Genomic DNA, 21790 nt, shown 5'->3' on the forward strand with positions numbered 1-21790 from the left:
AAGTGACGCACTCTGCAACTTCTACGCCTGCCTTTAATACAACTGTTTTCCTCCTTTATTTAATCTTCCCTGTCCAGAAATAAAAACAGGAGACAGAACGTCTGAAGGGTGTTTTATTACCTCTGAATTTTACGCATCACTACAAATACATTCAAATAATAGGACAGCGACGTTCACTCTTCCCGTTGAAACAATACAAAAACAGACTGCGACGTCCTTTGTAAATAAAATAAGCAGGACTCATATGAGGCTCTTTGTAAATAAACACCAAACTAAAACATGTCAAGTACTCTCTCATATCGGTTTTTATGTTGTGCAACCATCCCTTCCTCTACTATTTACCGAGACAACAATAACCACGCAAAACTTATAAATGTTCCCCTTACTCAGTCTTTTGTAATACACATGACGCAGGCACAAGGAAGAAAGTCAAGGGACTGTAACCTTTTGATCCGTACAGCAGATTTTCAGTCTTATTTGTCTGACTAAAGAGCCTCCCCTCCCCTAAACCTTCTTTGGAAGAAAAACAGGATTTCTAGGCATAACATCTAAAAAGATAGAACTATGGCTGCACACATTGTCATCTCTTAAGTGCTTTGTTTCCTCTGAATAAAACTGTGCAAGGAAAGATCTCCATTTGCAGAGACAAGCATATTTTCAAGTGAGCCCCTAAAGACAAAACCTCAGAGGTTAGTTCCTGTCTATGTAGGTTTCATAACTTAGATTAGCTTTATTTGTTTTGTAGCTTTCATAAAGGGGGTTGAGCTCAACCCTAAAGTCTCCTAAAGATGTTTATAAAACCAGAGGAGCTTTAACTGGTGCAAAAGTAACCTGAATATTTATACACCCTTTTTTTACTATTTTATTTCTGTAGGCACCGGAAAACATCACAGTATTTTATGTGGCTCTTACTCCTCCAACGTTGCAAAGCTTCCTATATTTCATAATGAAGTATTTTTAAGCAGCAAAGTTAACTCGGTGAGATCAGGAGTGAGAGTGAGCTGGCCTGAAGAACAGCGGAGGTAAGCGCTACAAATAAAACTTGAGGTGAAGGTGTCTTAGTGTACTTGAGACTTTAAGGAGACAGAAAATAAAAGTGGTGATTGCTTAAGATAAAAAAACAGAGGGTCCGGTTTAATAGTGTGACACAAAACCGAATTGGAATGATACATCTTTAACATAATAATAATTATTATTATTTTTAAATAAACTAAAATAACTGCAGCTTCAAAATAAACTGCATTAGATCTGGTCTTCAACCATCAGCCCAAAACCTTCTCCAAACACATAATTCCTCTTGATTTAACGGTAGACATGTAACATGTAGAGTCATAGGTTATATTTATACGTGTACATCTGTGGGTTAAAGTTTTTTTTGAGATAAAAAAAAAAAAGTGACATTCTACCAGTCTCTAAACTAGTAAACACCTCTGCTGTAGGGGCAGAGGTCAAGCTTCTTCCTTTTTGTCTTTTTTGCCCTCTCCCTCTCCTTCCCCTGTGTCGTTGACATCCCGTCGGCGTTTGCGGTTCCGTGCGTTGGCCTTAGACGCTGGAAGTGACTCCATGCCCAAAACCTTGTGGATCTGACGGAAAGCAAGAAGCCGCAAAGCATGCTGGGACCAAAAAAAAAACAAAAACACAAAAGGTCAGAATGTGGAGATTTATGGGCTGCATCTAACACTTTGTAGCATTCAGTTCAATAACAGTGGCTTTGAAAAGCATTCACACCCGTTGGGGTGTGAATCCTACAAATCAGCAGTTCATACCTGCTGATTTGTAGGACTATTTATTTATTCACATACAGTAATTTGGATTAACAAAATACATTTTCCTAAGTGGCTAGTTTTTAAACCCAGCCCTGCCGCCCACTTAAACTGACAGGCAAGGCAGGAGGGTAATAATCAAAGAAGCAGCCAAGAGCTCCATGGAAACTCTAGAGGAGCAGCAGAGATCCACAGTTCAGGCTGGAGAATCTGTCAACAGAACAACTATTAGTGACGTACTCTACAAATATTTATTGTAGAAGAGTGGCAGAAGCCTTTCCTGTCTGGTTTGCAGTTCGCTATGAGCCACGTAGGAAACAGGATACCGGTGGAACAAGGAGTTCTAGTCACATGAGACCGAATTCAACTTTTTTCCTTGCATGTAAAAACCTGTGTAATGGAAAACTAATACTGAACATCTCACATCTAACCGAACACAGCACGCTCATGGTAACACGTGGTAGTAACACTGTCATGAGGTGGCTTTTCTTCAGTGAAATGGAAAAAAAAAAACTGTTAAGTTTGCAAATGACTTAAGACCAGGGCACAGGACTTTCAGTAGATCAATAACTAAATAATGTTATCTATATTGTTGGCTTAGAATTAATCTCAATCCAGGCCTAAATCCACTAAAGAAATCTGTGTTAAAAACTTTTTTTTCAAAAAGGTAGAGACAAAAAAATACATAAATCAACCTGTAGATGTGAAAAGCTGTTAGAGAAATAGCCTTTGTGTTGCAAAGAATTAACTCAAAGAAAGGCTGAATACAAAATACACATCACACTTTTCAAATTTTGTTTGTAAAAAAATCTACACATTGTTCACTTCCATTCCACAATTATTAATTACTTAATTTGTGTCATTCTGTCGCATAAAATCCCATTGAACTGCACTGAAATTTGGCGTTTTTAAAATGACAAAAAGCATGAAAAATTGATGTGACATAAATGCTTTGGCAGGGCGCTGTAAAAGCTGCAGGTAAGTACCTGTGTGCTGGCAGTTATATCCTCCCGGGCTTGAAGCTTCATGCTCTCCAACACATCTGTTGGCTCCTTCTCACAGGGATCCATCAGGCCAGGGCCGTCTGTACGACAAGAGAGAACGGTAACGAACAGAACCACTGTGCAGTCAAGTTCAGTTGTGTTTGCTGCATCACTGTGGAGCAAAAACAGTTCCCATGATAAAGTTATTTGTTATGGTTGTGCTAATTTGTGACCTGGAAGCAGGATGCCTGTGGAGATGCACTCCAGGACCCGCCGCAAGGCCTCCCCGGGGCTGAGCGGGCCTGAAGCGCTGCTGATCACCTTCTCCACCAGCAGCTCCATTGCCTGACAGGGGAAAGGTGAACAAACTCTAACTTATGCTTGCACAGTCTTTCTAAAACCACCAAATCTGAACCTTTTCATGTTTGGTTGAAACCTCCACAGCTATTATTCCTGCAGTGATGATATTCATTTTTAATTTATAACTCCCAGAGAACTGAACAGCACTTACCCAGCTGGGCAGCTTCCCCCAGGTAGGAACACGCTGACATAAATCTCTCAGCACCCGAATGACAATCACACAGGACTGCAATCCATTTGCACGAGCCTTTAGAGAAGAAGAAGAGAAAAAGAAGAAAAAGCCTCGTCAAAAGGGAGCATTTATTTCTGAGAATATGGACTTCTGTTGCGTCAACATTACAATGTAAGCACACAGAATGTTACAGAAATTTTATTTACTTTTAACATACTGAATAATAATAATTTTTTAAAAATCAAGAATGCATATTCAAATGTACACACATGTAGTCGTACACAAGAATACAAAACGATGTTTTCAACATAAGAATCAGCCATTTGGTTACATAGCCTTGAGAATAAAACATTCTGCATTCGATCTTACATAGAAAACAATTTTATCCTATATTTAAACAATCTAATATTATGACATATATTCTACTGTTTAGATATATCCTTCATCTTCCATATAACTACTGCACTGTAACATTTATCTGTATCATGGAAACATTTCTTACAGTACATCTAAGAATAAAAGAGAACATTTGTAACATGAACAAAAGGATTTCCCCTCTAGACTTTACCTGAAACCATTTGGCATGTCGGAGGGAAGCCAGGTTATCCAAACATTTCTTCACGTTTAAAACGTCAGGAGGATCCTTCTCTGACATATCTGTTGAAAATAAAAAGCAGTTTTACTCGACATCTTGCAAACTTCACATGACAGCAGTATGTAGCTCAAGTTGTTGCTACGTTTGGTCGAGAATAGGAATTTCTCTTAGTTCGTGCAAGTATAATAATAATAATAATAATAATAATGAAAGAAACATTAGATTCAGCAGTCAGGTAATCTGTTTTAGTCAGCATTCAAGAGGATACAAAACAGGCACCAATAAAAGGAGAAACAAAACCAGTCTGGAAGACAGTTTCTAAATGAGACAAGTAGTAAGAAAAAAATACAAATGAGTATTCAGGAATGAAAACAAAAACAAGAAATCCCACGTTTAGAGAAAAGAGGTCATGTTTGAGTCCAATCTCCACCTTTTACACAAGTACAGTTCTGGTTGGTCTGTCAAAAATAGACGCAACTTATGAAACAAAATACATTTCCCTCAAAAGTTTCTGCTGATGTCCACCAGCTTGAAAACCAAAGCAAACAGTGGTAATGATATTATTTGTGACATTCAATGATGGTAAATAAAACTGTCTCTGACAAATAAAAAGGAAATGAAAATGAGCCATAAAAGACCGTTTCTATTTTCCAACATGAGCACTGATCAGCCACAACTTTTGAGACAAATACAGTTACTAAGAGCAACCAGAATTATTTAAAAGTAAAGACAAAGTTCTACTAAAAAAGCTTTGGTCTTGACATTCACGTAGCACTCAGCCACCTTTCTCTCTATCACAGCATAGCGTGCAACTGCATCAATAAAACTATAAAGACCAAACTGTTACTGGTCCTGCTCTGTATTTTCCCCACCCAAAAACGAATCAAAGGATCAGCTGCTTTCCTGGTGCAGGACTCCAGGGAATCCCCAGAGTTTTGTTTTAAAGGCTGGAAGGAACATAAACAATGACAGGAGTTCGCTTTGTGGCTGATCAGTGCATTTCCTTCTGCTTTCTCTGGTAATCTTAGATCAAGATATTCTATTTTTGTGGTTTTTACCCAGAAAAATAAAAATTGAGTCATTATTCTCCAAAATTTAAACTGGCATCTATTTGCTCCTCAAATAGAAACACGACCATTTATGTAAAGTGTCTCCAAGCTGTTGAAACAGAGTTTATTCTCATTTATGTAATTTTTCCATTCCGTGTGTTGTAGACTTCTTGTTTTTGTTTCTCTTCCCAACAAGCCTGCAAACCATAGAACAAAAATCTGCTTTGAAACAACAAATGTGACTCTCTCTAGAGAACAAATCTCAAACCTGTAGAGACCATCTTGCACCCTTCTGCAAATGTATTCCAACACATCAAAAGCAACCAGATAAAAATAAGACTGATGAAATTTATAATAGGTGTAATGATAACATAAGCAAATACTACAGAAATAATCCAAAACCTATTAGACAAAAACATGGTTCAACAGTGTAGACTGTCAATGCAGCTGCTCATCTAGATGTGTAGCTTTTATTTGCAAAAGTAAAAGTGGTTTGTGATGTCTGCACTAGTCAGCCATGGGGTTTCCACATTCCCACATTGAAGAGAACTATAGACATTAGTTGTCTTACATGGGAAAACAAAAAACAAACATCTGTTTTGAAGCCTACACTATCATACCACTAAGAATCAAACATCCAACATTCATTATAATTTTCAAAGGTTTAATTCAGGAGCGGTTCAGACGCTCTGATGTCAGTGAACATGAAGATTTTATTATTCTTTTAAGAAAAAAAAAGCCCTAAAAATGGGTCAACTTGATTTACCAACGTTTCTTCTCAGTGGTATGTGCATCAGTGTCGTCTTCACATGACTTTGGCCTGCTAGGGATTTGCTGATACAGAATGAAAACCCTGATCAACAAACCCAAATAAAATACAAGACCGACTGAAAACATCTGCACCATGTTTTCAAAAATTACTTCAAAAAATAAAATATATATAAAAAAATTAATAATAATACAAATCAATATACTGAAATAATTACAGTTACTAAAGCAGGAAAAGCAGTGATTGCATCACAATGATTCTGGTCCTTTTCTCTTCACTGTTAATGGGAACAAGCATAATGTTATTGTTTATTTAAGTTCCTTTAATAAGAGCTGGGATCAAATTCCACAGAGAGCAGAACTTCCTCAGAACTTCCCAAAGAGCAGAACTTTAAGACTGCAAGAGCAGAGTGTCTCTCTGCCCACACATTCCTTATTTTTTCAGCTCTTTATTGGTTTCTAACATATTATTTTTGTTTGTTTACAAGGCAGAGTTTTCCATTTTGAATGTCATGGAGTGGAAACTAAAAGAGAGCCACTTACAACTGGCGCTATGCTGACACTTTTTTCCAATTATAGCTGGATTTCTAAGAGGCTAGTGGCAGGTATGTCAAGCAGCAGACTGCAGGCCAGTGCACCCAGTCAGCTGCACTGGGTCAGTCAGTGGGCAGCTGATTAAATAGCTAATCAGTTTTTTCAGACTCTCAATATATAAAGAACACAACACAAAACTATATTTTGTGTAATTAGCACATTTAATGTACATGATTTTTAAGAAAGTCTGACTGAGGTAAAATTAATTTGTGACTTTTTTCATAACTCTGTAATTATCCTACAATCCTTCTTATGAACACAGTGGACCACCATCTATTTGAACTTCAGTATTGGCAAATTGACACTAAATATAATAAGGTATATTTAGTGTTTGAAATATGAAAAAAGCAAGTTATAGAGGGGCTCTTAAGTATTCATAGATTTTAGCTATTTGTAGTTTCTGAACTCCATGAATATCGGGGCTCCGCTGTATATGAAGCAGCTGATTTTAGACAGAGCGACAGTGTTCGCTTGCTCTCATTATATGTCCATGTCTCAAAACAGAAGTTACAAATAAATGTCCTAAACATTTATTTTTTAAATAAATAGTTAGGACATTTATTCAATTTCAATTTGTTGTTGAATACAACAAGTTGTTGTATTCAATTGAAGTAAATGGTAAATTGTTGTGGTTAAATACAACCACAAATTGTTGTAGAGAAACATTTGCTGTCCTTTCTGTTTCAGATTGTTAAGCGTCAATCGTATGGCATGCTTTAGGTTGTAGAGCAGTATTTTGAAATATATACACTTCGCTAACAAGCAGTTGTGGTAGGAAAGCAGACTGAACCAACATGAACGCAACAAGTCTTTTCAGTGTTTGTTTTGGTGTCCTCCCATCTGCCTCTTCAAAAAGACGTAAGCCTAAAGGGAAACTGTCAGAACAACAGAGTCGCTTTCAATTATTGAAATCAGATCATTGTGGTGCACGTAAAGAACACTCCAGTAGCTTAACATAGATAATGCCTCAAGATGATGCAGGAATGACAGACTTACCATTTACTTCAATGTAAATCTTCTACATATGAATGGTGGTGTTTATAAACAAAAAGTCTACTGGAAAGATGTTCATCCCTGGGCATTATCAGAACAATGACTGTCGTCTAAGATAAGGTTCTGGAAATTCTGCATGAGCATGCATTCATAAAATAAAGACACACCCTGTTGGCACAGAAAGGTCGGAGAGCCCGGCTTTTGATTCCCATTAGAAAATAAATGGTTGACTAGTGTAGCTGCAAGAAAATGGGCAGATAAAAAAGTGGGACAAATAAAAAGGTGATTAAATTGTTAAAGGTTAAAAGAAATCTTAAATTTGGGCTTTGTAAAAATCCCAACATTACTTAATTCTGTGGATTACATTTAAGTCCCTAGACGGTGAAGTAAGAGGGAAAATATGGGTATATTAGGTGTATTATAGATGTGTACTACACATTTGGTTGCTTGGTACTGAAAGCTTTGGCTTCTCTAACCTTTCTCGGCCGCTTTTCCTTCTGCCTGCTTGTCCTTCTCAGTAGCAGTGTCCTCCCTCATCAGCGGCGAGGTGAGAGAAATGGTCACCTGCATTTTGGGCTCCTGGCTTGAACATATCACGATGTTCGCCTCGTCGGGATGAGCCTGCACCTCATACTGATCTTCAGAAAATGTCTGCCGGTTAAAAGGACACTTGGATTACTCACTACAGAGGAGGAAGGGTGTAGGGGTAAAAATAGCCTTGTTTGGTTAGGTTATGAGGCAATACCGCTGTGTTTGTAGCCTCTGTTAAAGGCCATTGGGATTGAGTCTCCTCATTAAGAAACATAAGGGTCACTGTGAGTGATTTCTCTGATAGGTCATGAAAAATTTATTTAAAGATGTAAAATTTAGAAAATAAACTGGGAGGATAATACCATAAGTCTCATCTCACTCTGTAGGATTCAGGTGTCATAACCAGGCAGTAAATCTAAAGATCAGTGGAAAGCTCCTTCAATAAAACATTCATACTGCCACAGCAGGAGGGAAAATAGTAAGCATCACATGATAATGTTCTATAAAGTTGTCTCGTAGCCGCACACAAAAAAAAAAACACACTTGGGTTAAATATAACAAAACAGATGTGGAAGTATTTCTCCCAAAGCTCGAGAACCCAGATGATGTCACATGAAGAGAGTCTAGACTAAAAGCAATGAACTGAAAACAGGCCGAGTGTCACTTTAAGGTTTTGCGGTACAAGACTATTCTAGCGGATACCAATTAAAATGTGGAAACAGAATTAAAGCCAGGAGCCAACCAAGACTTTCCTTGATTGTTTTTATGTTTTGTTATTACAATTCACCAACAAAAGCCAATCTTCTCTCGCGTCTCTAGCAGCTTTGCACATCAACAGATTAAAATTCATAACTGGTTTTCTTTGCAAAACACCAGATTGGAAGGAGGTCCTCTGTGACCAATATTCAAGCTTTGACACAACTTCTTAATTGGATTCTGGTCTGAACTTTGACTAGGCCATTATAAAATGAATGTGCTCTGCTCTAAATTATGCCGTTACAGTTATAAATATAATATAAAAAAACATGAAATAAAGAAAAACGAAGCACTGTAAATACTACTGTCCACTGTATTGAGGTAAAGTTTTGACTGATTGAACTTTTAAGTAATATTTCATAGGCGTGTACCTTTTGTGAGGATAAACTGTTCTTATTTATGTCTGAGTCAACTTGAAAAATTAACTTTAATACTTTTCGTAAGGTAATATATACCTTACGAAAAGTCAAATTTTAGAGATGCTTTTCCTCTCCCGTGGTACAAACATCAGGAGAGGAAGCCTGTGGTTCTCATGTGACCTGTTTCACAACTACCTCTCTTTCAGCCAGGTCTGTAAATGACAAGAAATGATGTTGCTTCCTCTTTAAGCAATGAACTAATGACACAATTTTGAAACTGCCTTTGAATAATATCCTTATTGTACCTTTTTGAATCTCTCAAGATCATATAAAAGAGGAAGTACCTCACCCAAAAAACACAGAAAATACATATTTGGAATATAAAACCCATCTTTCAAATGATCAATTGAGCGTTTACCGATAGTTCCTTTGGCAGCTGCTTGGCAATGCTCTTCAGTAATGACACAGTGGGTTTCTTAGCTGTTAGCAGTATGAGCTCCACATTCCTGTCCCCACGAAGCAGCAAGCCTTTGGCTAGGATCCCCACTCTCATCACACCTTTTAACAGCCGGGCCAGGTTCTCGGCACTGACAAGAAAAACAGCACATAAAGGTTCAAGGCTCAACTTGAAATATATTTCCAAATGTCCACAGACTCAAAACAGGGGACTAAAATTAAAGAAGCAAATTAAATATCGTCAGCTCATTGGACTTTTAAATATGACGTACTGACTTTATTTTATGAATGGGAATGTGAACTCTTCAGTTATAACAATCATGACTTGGGTTACCTTCTTTAACCACAGGTATTGCTGAAACTGTGCAGCCCAACATGTTACAGAAAGTGTATCTAGATACTGTGACCTCTCCACTCTCAGTTCACTGCTACTAACGATACACAATAAGCAATAGCCAGCCACACACAGTACTGTTACTTCTGCTCTACTGAAAGTGGACTAACATTTTGTAACATCTTGATGTAAAACATGTTGTCTCTAAAAGCAAATAGGACTTATAGGACAAATAGGACTTGATTTTGAAAAATAAAAAGCTTTTATGGGTTTTCCATATTTTTCTCTGAAATGATAATGATACTGTCACAAACAATATCACTCTATTTGTCAAAAAGGTTAAAATCTAAAATCAAAGTTGTGTGATTCATTCAATTATTTTTCATATTTTCTAGGTTTAATTTTAACATTTTGACATCCGATGCAGCACATTCCAGGGTTGTGATATCTAAGTATAAGAACGTCTATGTTAGAAAACCTACAGTCACTTTAGACATTGTCATTTTACTCAAAACACTGCGATAACTTGCCTCGTAACCTCTCCCCCAGTAACAGTAGAGGGGATTGCTGGTTCCTCCTTGTCGAGCAGAGAGTCTGACACCAGTTTCAGAGCTCTTTCGGAATGAGAGACGATCCTCTGAACAGCTTGAAGCTCCTCTTCCACCGGGTAAATAGTCGAATGCTTGGCCATGATGTGACGATCATCAGCAGAGTCAGGGCGCCGGACACAATTCTTAAAGCAGAGACACACTCATGGTCAATGCGAATATTCTTTAAATCGCCCATTAACAATCAACTCCTTGCTGTCCCACAGTGCTGTACATACAGTGAAATCAAATAGCATTAGAGTGAAATAAACATGGCACATAAGTATTATTAAAATGTGCATAAATACATTTTTTAAGAGCAGCACCAAGCAAACTAACTGTTCTCTTATTTTAATTTAGAAGCCGTAAATTAAACGGTGAATCTCAGTGGGCTGACTGGAGCATAACGGTGCTACATGCCAGAAAGCTACATTGAGATATATTATGCTCATGCTTTCTCTTTCAAGTCAACGGGCAAGTTGATGCATTTTGCATGTTTTATTACGCAACAGAGCTATTTTACATACATTTCCAACAATGGGTAAAAGTTTGAGTTTAGCAGACCAAAGAACAGCATTAACTCCATGTTTTATTCATAGTAATATTTTCAGTTTTGTTTTCATTTTGGCTTAGAATTTATTTCTATTTATGATATTTTTTTAGTTTTTTTAGGACAATGTGGAGAAGCAACTTTTTTTATTTACAGAACGAGGCAGATTTGAATTTCATCCACAAGAGAATGAAAAGTAATATCCTGCTTATCAAAGACAAAATAAAAAAATAAAAAAGATGGAACATAAGCAGGGCCCAGCATAGAACCCTGAGGGACGCCATATTGAATTGCTGCAGAATAATAGTGTTCAAGGCTGACATAGAAAGCTCACAGAACAAGAGATGTACAATTTAAGAGCAGTGTCTGCACACAGTTCAAGATATGGTGGAGGCACTGATGGTGGACAGGTCTAAAACCGATAAGGCAGCATTATCCTCAGGGTCAGCATGTCAAAGTAGATCATTAAAATCTTTAATCTTTTGCTTCAATGATGACAATGCTATGAAGAGTGATAAAATTGATTACTAAAGTCTAATCTCATTAAATGAGATAAGTGTTCAATTTTTCTTTGCATTTCTTTACACCATACACACCAAATGAAGAACAAGATGCTCACCAGTAGAGGGGGCACTGGCATGCCAGGGCGACTCATTAGAGGAGGAGGAGGTGGAGGAGGCATTCTGCGCCTCTGCTCCCCCCAGTACATTTGCTCCTCCTCCATCCTTCTCCAGTACATGTCCTCTTCATACCGTCTGTATGAAAGAGGGACAATTTACCCATGTAAATAAAGTCAACTTTAAAAAAATATTCTGTTGTAAAATATTTTGTTCTGAACTACCCTCTAGAAAACCAGTAAAAAAATCTTTTGATAAACAAGGAAAACCATGTGCGTGAGAGGCATCACACGCAGTCTATTCATGTGAGTCTTAGTGTCAAGTGGTCAACTTCACCCACTTCCCTTTTACTGCCGTTACCAGCGTGGATGCAAGTTACTCATTCTGGCTTTTTTAGTCACTTCTGTAGCAACAATAACATCTTTCAAACCTGACGTCAAAATGGGAAGAAGTTTAGGCCTGTGACAAAGAGTCAAGCCTGACCTCATCTCCATGTGCCAGCGCTGCTCATCCTCTCTCTGTCTCTTCAGCACAGCCTTCTGTTTCTGCTTCTTCAGTTTGCTCTCTTGAAGCTTTCTGGCCCGATTGCTCGGCTTGATCTCCACAGGCAGCTCTGGGTTCACTTTTTTCTGCAGAAAAACAGAAGTTGGTAGAGCAAATGAAGACAGACACAGGTTTTTCTATTGCCAAATCTCATATTTAAATTTACAGAGCATAATTGTTATACTAGGTTGATAATGTTTATGTTACATTTATCATTCAGAAAGAATCATAAGGCATTATGATTCTTTCTGAAAGTAAGGTGGGCAACTTAAGAGGAAGTAGAAACACAAGCAGCTCATGAGATTTAAATTATGACTTGATCACAGAAAACACAAGACTAAACCAGATCATGCAAACATCCAGGCATTTTGTGGGCAGCCACCAATCATCTACAACTCTTTGAGGAAATTTGTGTAACATAAGTTAAAAGTATTTCTTAAATTTCTTTCTTTCAACTCAGTTAAACTATCTGTACACCGTTTTTCATATATAAAAAAAAAGTATACTTTCAGTTATAGCATTGTAGTACAGATGTATCTGAAAGGGTCATTCAAGCAGGAAACAGCTTAACCACATTACAAGATCTTACTTTGTATTGCAGCCTGTGCCTTCGTCCCTTTAGATGCATGTCTTTAGCATTGGGGTCATTGAAGCTGCACTCACATAGTTTACAGTGAAATCGAATCACCTTCCCGTCCTCGTTGCGTACCTGAAAGCACAAGACTCCAGTGAACAACATAAAAAAATCATATTGTAATTATTTAGTTTAAAGCATATTTCAAAAACTATTTGGTCTTAAGAGGTGTTAATGATTTAAAAGAAAAATAACAGCAGCACATAATGAACTACACCAAATTTTAGTCTGAAAACAAAACAAACACTTAGTAGAACAACAACAGCCTGACGTATTTATCATAGTTGAGTATTTATCATCAGTCCCTTACATCATTCTGAAAGAATGTTGAAGCTACATATGTTTATGGTTGTCTTTTCCACTTGTGATGATGTCGATACCCACAAGGGGCTAAAAATACATAAATAACTGATTCTGCAAACATTTTTAAAATAATTTTAGATTCTATTGCAATAACTTAATGATACCAAGAAATAAAGCAAATCAATCTTATGTTGGGAAACGATTGTTTTTGATGAAGCTTAGATCCTGTGAATATTAATATCCCAATCAATTTATTTACAGCAGATGTTACTTAACCATTTTATACTTTATACTTTTCTATTATTCTGGGGTACAAATATGACATAACATACAGGCCCCTTTCTTTTAGCTACTCCTCAAAATGGAGGAGCATGTACATATAAGGAAGACATGCACTAATCTTATTAACTGGGAAATTACAGCTCATCTGATATTGTCTAGATACACAGACAGAACATAACTAAAAAGTTTTAAATGACTAGAACTGGGACAAACAAGAATGTACTGGCACCAAACACATACTGATGGCATAGAAAGTAAAAAAAAAATCTCAACAGTTTTGCTGTTAGTACCAATTGTTCAAACCAATTAAAATTTTCTGAAGACATATTTACAAGGGATTCCAATAATGTTGAGAGCAGCTTAATTTAGTATGTAAGCTCAATTAGATCAAACATTTTACTTAATTATTACTTCACAATGATGCATCAGCAATGGTTGTCAAAACCACCAGGAGTCAAACATAGGATAGTGTAATGTGATCATTAATATTTTCCTCTTACCTCCTCCACATAGTCATGTCCCACAGGCTGAATGTCTCCCTGGCTTCCAGCCTGGTCAGATCGCTCATCTTCAGTCTGTGGCTCCATCTTATGGACTGACAGCTGAACTGGCTCCTCCTTAGTCACCACAGTCATCACAGGTGCTGCTGCAGGAGAGCTGGCCGGCTTGTTGGCTGTGAAGAAAAGCCAATATTTTACAGAGCTCAATAAAAGACACTGTATTACTACATGTTATATTAATAATAACAATGTGGGTGGGCTCATTATTCACAAAATCTTGTGTTTCTGCAACACTACAGCAAACAATTTTAAAAACCTGCGAAAATGATGTAGAGAAAAGCAGAACTATGCAACAGTGTGTAATGTTGAGACAAACAGTTTTATATTATCATTGATTTAAATCAAACTTACAAGTGAGAGTTATTTTGGTGGGAGCTGGTTTCTTGATTGGTGGGGCTGTTTTGGCCGTGGTGGTCACAGCCAACTGTTTGGGTGTTACAACCGGGGTTGAAACGGTCGAAACCGAGGCAGACACGGAGGTTGATGCTGCAGGTTTCCCACTTGTGGAGTTTGTTGTAACTGGGGCAGAATTCACCAACACTGGTTCAGTGGAGGGAATAGGTTTGCCAAGCTTGGTGTGAAGTTTTACCACCTTTGCATGAATGACAAAGAAACAGAGGAATGTTTGAAAATGTCAATTTGAAAGACCTAAAATGACACAAACCACAAGAGGACACATGGCAGCTTCCAGGACCCTCAGAGATATAACTTGTTAGAAGGTTACAGATAGACTTAACAAACCTTCTGGTGTTTGGCTCCCCGGATATGAGCGGCATAAGCGTCAACCCCAGTACACGATACATCGCACAGTTCACAAAGTAACTGGGTCTGGACTCCTCTGGGTCCATTAGTGGTCCCAGTCTGCCCCCCTGCCTTCAGGGCTGCTTCCTTTTTTTTATGTTTCTGACCCTCGTTGTGTTCCCGGTACGTCTAAAAGTGGGGGAAAAAGAGAGGGAAAAAAAGCATCATTCTAATCAGATAAAAAGCTGTCATATTTGTGTTCTAGCTTTGATAAGCAGCAATCTGAAGCGCTATAAAACAGTTAAAATCTCAAACATTTCACTACAAAACTGATTTTTACATATTTCATCTCTGCTTACCTGAGGGCCTGCACAGCTGATCTTGCAAATGTCACAGTAATGAAGCTGAGACTGCTTAGGGGGCCCTTTGGGCCGTTGCAGCTTGTTCTGGAGGAAGGCCGGCTTTTTGTAGGAGTTGACGGTCGGAGTCGTCACCATGTTGCTCCCTGAGGTACTCCATGAGGAACTTGTCAACTGTTTTGGTGGTGGCTGAATGGAGGGCTGGGGTTGTTGCGGCTGCTGCGGTGGAGGCTGGGGTTGGGACAGAGTTTGCTGAGCTGGCTGGTAATAGGAGGGGGTGGATGCAGATGTGTAGCCAATAGAATCGTAACTGGGGTAGCTGATGCCTAAGGGGAGATGATAAAGAAGACACTGAGGACTTATGATGAAATGAAAGCAAGCAGAATGTGGGTCATCATAAACAATTAGCTGTTACAAAAAGGAAAACAAAACAAGATGTCCTGTAATTTCAGCCGCAGACAGCTTTAAGATATCTACAACAAACATGTAGTAGGAAAATTAGCTTCCTCTTTTAACTTCTGATGAGTTTGTATTTGAGTGGGCTTTGAAGAATATCAACTATAAGGATATTCTTCTTATTCTTAAGAAGGACTATTGGGCAGTCAGTGCAGATTCAGCATCAGTTTTCACTGCAGCTGTATTAAATAACAGATGAATTCACTCTTCCTTCTGAACTGGCTGTATTTCAACAATAGGTGTAGCTCTTTTGATCTTTTTTTGAGTGCATTATAAAATTATTGAACAGATTGTAACATTGTAATAGTTCGCTCATTACAATGCATTATTAAATAAATACCGCTTTTTGGTAAATAAAAAAAGATCTGAATCTTCAGTGCAAAAATTGACAAAAAGAAAGTTTCATCTGTTTTCTCTCACCTGAGTAGGAGGAAGCGGAAACGGTGGAGCTGTATGAGGAGCCTGGTGTGTATGATGAAATGGGTGTTGGAGGCTGTTGGACGCTAGTGGACACTGGGTAGATGTTGTAGCTGGTTGACACAGCACTGGCGGGGACCAGAGGTTTGAGGGCAGTCACCTGTCTCTGGGGCAGAGGGGGCTGGCTGTATGCAGTGGAGGGAGCTGGGCTGTAGGCGCTCTTCACTCCTACAGAGACTGAAACAAAGCAACAAGATGAAGAAAGAGCCAGTGTGAAAGAAGGGTTGGGTCATGCAGGAAGCCCAGTTTCAAAGAGTTGCTGATCTGTGAGTTATTGAGAGAAATAAATGAATAATTAATTTTTATAATAATAAAAATCTGATTATTTCATTCTTATGAAATAATCTGACAAAATTAAAAACATCTGATCAACATTAAAATATATAAAACCTAATATGAGAAAAACAAATGTTTCTTACCAGTCTGGTAATAGTTATCTGTGGGCGTCCTCTGAGCTGACGCTACACTCGTCTGGTAATACTGTTTGTTGTCATAAGTCGTAACTGCAGCAGGACGCACGTAGCTGTAGTTTTCCTGCTGCTGTTAAAATAATTTAAGGAACATCATAAAACGCATACAATTTTTCTCAATTTTTAATGAAACACAAAACATTCAGGAAGAAAGTTACAGCAAATTATGCTAGAAAGCTTTAAATTACATTATGTGCGACAAAAGAACTAGAGCTAGTAAATAAAAGAAAATTGTAACATGTAATTCAAAAGAAAGGAGCAAAAGTGATAATAGAAGCAAAGGGAAACTGACCATGTCTGAGTATACCTGGTACGTCTGTGGGGTGGTGGTGGGCTGTGGAGGATCGGGCTGCCTGTAGGTGTATTCTGGAGGTGCCTGGTGGCTCTGGTAGGCGGGGTAAGGGGAAGAGGCCACTGGCCTGGCTGCCTGGACCGGAGCTGGGGAGTAGGAGGCAGTCACTGCATGGGCCACTGCTGGAGCCTGCTGGACACTATAGCTGGCTGTAGAGGGGTGGGAGTAAGCCGTGGGAGGCTGGGTACTAAACAAAGGGAGAAAAAAAAAGCAAAGAACTGGGTCAACTTTAACACCAGCACGATATTTAGTAATTGGCTAAAAGTTAAGCTTTTTTCACAAAATAAGATCATATGACATGCTGCTTCTAAATATTTTGTACCGTAGATCATGTACCGGTACATAATCGCTGATGCTGGTTCAAAATGGGTCACAAATACAACTAAACTTACTTCAAAGGTTTATCCCTACATTGGAAGGGATCATTTTATGAACTTCCAATCATCTCCATTAGTTTTTTGACACATGAAAAACAATTAACAGATTCCAACTTTGTAGATATTTTTAAGGCCAATGTCTTTCATTTTCATCATAAGTTTGCAATAAGACACAATAAGAAATACCCCTTTGACATAATACATTACTATTTGTTAAAAAAAAAAAAAAACTTCGTAATCAGGACCCTTTTCTTTTTTTTGCTGGATGAGAAAATCAAAAATCTCAATGTCCAGGTGAATCCAACTGTCTACCTTGATCATTTACCTGTTTCAATGAAATCTCGTCAAATGTCCTTGTTTCTTCAGTCAATCAAAAGACCAACAGCACATTAAACATATTAAAGTTTATCAATAATGTTCTTATCTAATCCAAACTGATAACTTATCTATAGATCTCATTTTTGCTTTCTTTCATTTCAATGTTAATAACTTTTTTGTGTCCAGCTTTCCTGCAGGCCCTTTTGGCTTCAGCTGATGACTCAAGCCTCTTTCCCAAAACAGTTCTGTAATTCTTTCACAAAGACGAGCCTCAAGCCATAAATCATCTTGCAGCTACCTTGATAGAGCCAGTTTTCCTGCAAATCCTTCAACTCAGTAAATCTCGACTTTAAAGTAAGACTTTATCAGTGCATCCAGACACATGCAGGAATTTGTTTTGGACCAGGGTGCTTTCATTTTATAAACATAACATGTGTAGTATTGATTTTATATAAAGACTGTAGCATGGTCCGGTAGTGTAACTTTTTATGTGGACATGTAAACGTAAATGGTTATTTCAACTACATAACTTCCTACATTTTCTGAAAATGGTTTTCTTAAGTATATTTTTGCACAAGAATATAACCTTACATAGAATCTCCTTGTTACTCTAAATTTTAACTTTATTAAAATATCTAGTTAAAAAAGGCTTCCCATGTGCCCTTGAGGAAGCATTTGTTTACTTGCTTACAAATAAACAAATATCTGTCTAAAAGTGGAATTATAAATTTAGAAGATGTCTGCAAGGTTGAATATGTGACCTTGTCAACAGGGATGGGCAATATCACATTATATTATATTACACATATTGTATCATAAATTGTTATCTCTCTAAACTAGAACTAGGCAATATTGACACACAAAAAGAAAAAAAAGCACAATATTTTTACTGCTTTAAGCAATTTTGATCAACTTCATCATGTGGTTCCAAATTAGCAGCATAATTTCTTAGACAACATGTGTTTCAATAAAGACTGATAAAACTAATTTTAATAAAAAATGAATAACTAATGCCATTTATTTATTTAAACCCCAAAAACTAAACACACAATTACCTAAAGTGGTAATTGTTATGGATACCAACACAGTAAAAAAAAAAACAATTACTCAACTAACAATATACCGATGAACTAAACCCATTTGCAATAGGACAAATATGTTTAGTACAAACATAAAGTAATAACGTTCAAGTTTACATAAGTTTCAAGCTCTTCTGGGAAAAACTCTTAAATAAGGGTGACTACTATAAGAAATGCCTGATAGGCCACATGTATTGACTGATTAAATTTTACAGTGCACCTTCACGGCTGTCATTGAAATTCTCTGTTCCTTCATGAAACATTTTCATTTCACTGCCCTACTGTAAATTATAAACACATTACCTAAATCGAAACGTAAATCATCGAAATAGTAGTTGTTATTCTTCCACTGTTGGTTCACATATAAAAAAACTAATTAAAGTTTGAAAATATGATTGAACATTGTTATTACTGTGTAGTGTTTAGCAGGTATAGTGCGGTGTTTTCTGTAACTTTATTCTTAGAGCAATATTTATGCATTGAAAAACTTGCATCCAAAACAACTATGATAAACGCTTACATTTTTATTCTCATATTTGTAATTAAGTATCAGCATAAATATTGATAAAATTATAGATTTATTTTTGCTTTACCATAATATGAATCTATGCAAAACTGTATCACAATAGCCACTGCCATATAAAGGCTTGCGATATTGCAACTGCAAAACGACTGCCTGGATGCAATATGTGGTTGATTTTCATACTTCAATTGCTCTGCAACTGGCATCCAAATAGTTTGCCAAGATACATTTTAATAATACAGACACTAAAGCTAACTGAGAGTGATGGGGACATAAAGACAATGGAAAACAGAAAGAGGAATGAGGGAAATGTGTGTTAAACGCAACCATATCATCAGAATGTTCCACAACAATATTCCAATTGCTTGAACTAGAATACACTCATTGAACTAGTCCAGACAACAAGACTATAACTGTGACATGTTCATAGTTACACCTAAAATGATTCATACCCATAAAAGGTTTTTGGCTTAAAGTAATTTAATTTTACCAACGTGTTATCTCTGATTGAAAGTAATATTACTGCTTCAGAGCAGCACAGTCAGAGTCTTTAAAGACTTGGAGCTTAACCAGGTAAGCTTCATAAACAAAATACCAGTACAAACAAGCAAAAAGCTGGTCAGCAATTATAAGGTTTGATTACTGTAAAGATCTTCCCTCTAATTATTGAGGACATACATATTTTCAAAGTACCAGTTTTTATTGAAATGTTTGATACATCTTTGTTGAATCAAAAAATATTTTAAATGTAAATATGCCAGGATTATGTATCATTATTGAGAAAACGGTACAAATCAAATAACATTTGACAGTACTTTAAAATGTTAAGGAAAATACAATCTTACTTTTTGTTTTACAGCTTTTTTCCATGTTTGGATTTTCTTTTAAATGAAACGGTATAAAAAAAATAAAACAAAACCTACATTCTAAAATAGTACTATGCATTATAGATCTAGACTACTTTTTCCACCCCCTGTAAATTAAAATTTATAGACAAATAAATCAGGCAAAGGTGTTTTTTCTGTTTTGTTTTTTTATGTTTTACTGGTATGTGATAAGAGTTTAACATACTTTTTTACGCAAATGTATGTAAAGAAATGTCTTGTGTTAAGTTAATCATGGGGTAGTGCAAACTTTAATGATGCACAGACAGAGCTATAAAGCTATTCCTGTTTGCCAAAATTTGTTGGCTGGAATCCAGGTCAGAACAGGAAACCTTCGCACCACATTGACCGCAGAATGATTATAATTCAATTTACAACAATACCTGTCAGGTTTACAGGATATTTATTAATGACTCGAGTTTACAAAAGTCAGACCTGGGTGGTTTTTCACCAATTAGCTGGTTTTCTGCCTCCCCACAAGAATCCAATTGATTCTGTTCATGCTAAAAACTTTGACTGCTGAGAGAGCTCGGCTTTACTGGGTCAGTGTGAGCCTCCATAATCCCAAACACCGGACAAAAATCTTACCTGCCGCCGCGACCAACTCCATTGTCGAGTCGCACAAAGCCTGCTATGCCTGTCTGTCCCTGTTATGTCACATTTCGGCATAAAACAAAACAGCCGGACTGTCTAAAGCTCCTTCTCCACAGAGGATGTCCGCAATGTGGGGTTCATCTAATGTCAAGCTGCAAGTCGGTTAAACGCTGGCCTGCCAATTCGGTTAGCTAACGCTAGCTAACCGTTACCGAACCAGAGGGTCGAATAGCCCTCTGACGACCCTGTCTTCTCCGATTATCCTCCAGAAACAGGTAACCTTGACTTAACTCGAACAATGACAACGACGTATGTGGTGTGAAATACCTGTACTGCGGACTGGCACCATGTGTGAACCCGAAATAGTTGCTTGCAGCCATTTTAGCCGAGCTCCCCGGTACAGTACAGTACCACAGACTGGGACAAACAGCAGCGAAGCGAAGGAACTCAACATCAAGATAGTTTCCCACCCACTCGGCTCCTGCAAGAATGACGTTCAAAAAGGACCTAAAAATAGATACATCTCTGACATATACACGGTTAACACATTACAGAGAAACAAATACGGATAATTTAAAGAAAAATAATTAGCAAGTGGTTTTAAAAGATTGTTTTCGACGTTTAAGTGCTCTTCTACTGGTAATTGAGCAAAGACGGAAGTACTTTGAAGTGCACTTGCCCCAGTTGGTAAATATGAACGGAATAAATGCGGTACATTTTGGGGGTTTATTTATTTATTTATTTATTTATTTAAATTTATTCAAGCAAGTAGCATTCTTAGAATACGAATGAGCTAAAAATAAAAATCAATTGCATGTTCATTATTTTAGATTTTTTTTAGCATTTATGTTCTGCATTCTTTCATAGAAAATGCTTAATAATAATAATAATAATAATAATAATAATAATAATAATAATAATAATAATTATTATTATTATTATTATTATTATTATTATTATTATTATCAAATAATCAAATAATAATAATTATTATTTGATTTGATTTATCCTTATCATGATAAATATCCTTATCATGATAAGGATATTTATAATCATGATAAATATCCTTATCATGATTATTATTATTATCATGATAATGATAATAATAATAATAATAATAATAATAATAATAATAATAATTATTATTATTATTATTATTATTATTATTATTATTATTATTATTATCATTATCATTATTATTATTATTATTATTATTATTATTATTATTATTATTATATAATTGTTGATGTTTTTGTCATTATTTGACATATGGCATGTCATGTCAGTACACAAAGACAAAAGGGGACGCTATGTATTATGATTACGAATATCCTAATCATAATAATTATTATTATTTGACATATGACATGT

General features: G+C 36.8%; 1 protein-coding gene across 4 annotated transcripts; it reads right to left on the reverse strand.

Annotated features, from left to right (window-relative positions):
• Window positions 1-99: 99 nt before the first annotated feature.
• Window positions 100-20899, reverse strand: zfr2 (zinc finger RNA binding protein 2). Of its 4 annotated transcripts, none has more exons than XM_044129370.1 (19): window positions 20747-20899; window positions 16600-16831; window positions 16242-16359; window positions 15766-15999; window positions 14890-15215; window positions 14531-14719; window positions 14141-14381; window positions 13730-13902; window positions 12600-12719; window positions 11951-12096; window positions 11470-11605; window positions 10244-10446; window positions 9342-9510; window positions 7754-7928; window positions 3847-3935; window positions 3258-3353; window positions 2980-3091; window positions 2750-2847; window positions 100-1613 (listed from the first exon to the last, which is right to left on the reverse strand). In XM_044129370.1, the coding sequence occupies exons 1-19, from the start codon at window positions 20797-20799 to the stop codon at window positions 1449-1451; spliced, it is 3075 nt and encodes a 1024-aa protein (XP_043985305.1). In that variant the 5' UTR covers window positions 20800-20899; the 3' UTR covers window positions 100-1448. The 4 variants fall into 4 exon arrangements, with proteins under 4 accessions (XP_043985305.1, XP_043985303.1, XP_043985304.1 ...); XM_044129368.1 differs by having other exon boundaries at window positions 16585-16831; XM_044129369.1 differs by having other exon boundaries at window positions 16242-16362; window positions 20747-20898.
• Between the last annotated feature and the right edge of the window lie 891 nt (window positions 20900-21790).

This window comes from Gambusia affinis, linkage group LG10 (assembly GCF_019740435.1).
Source record: "Gambusia affinis linkage group LG10, SWU_Gaff_1.0, whole genome shotgun sequence".
Lineage (NCBI taxonomy): Eukaryota > Metazoa > Chordata > Actinopteri > Cyprinodontiformes > Poeciliidae > Gambusia > Gambusia affinis.

Excerpts from the sequence above, each read along its gene's own strand:
- zfr2 (XM_044129367.1), bottom strand. The coding sequence starts at position 20,799 with ATGGCTGCAAGCAACTATTTCGGGTTCACACATGGTGCCAGTCCGCAG. Across the intron at positions 11,606-11,950 it reads CGCTGGCACATGGAGATGAG|ACGGTATGAAGAGGACATGT; the intron begins GTCAGGCTTGAC and ends TCTTTCATACAG. Across the intron at positions 10,447-11,469 it reads TGCCAGTGCCCCCTCTACTG|AATTGTGTCCGGCGCCCTGA; the intron begins GTGAGCATCTTG and ends CTCTGCTTTAAG.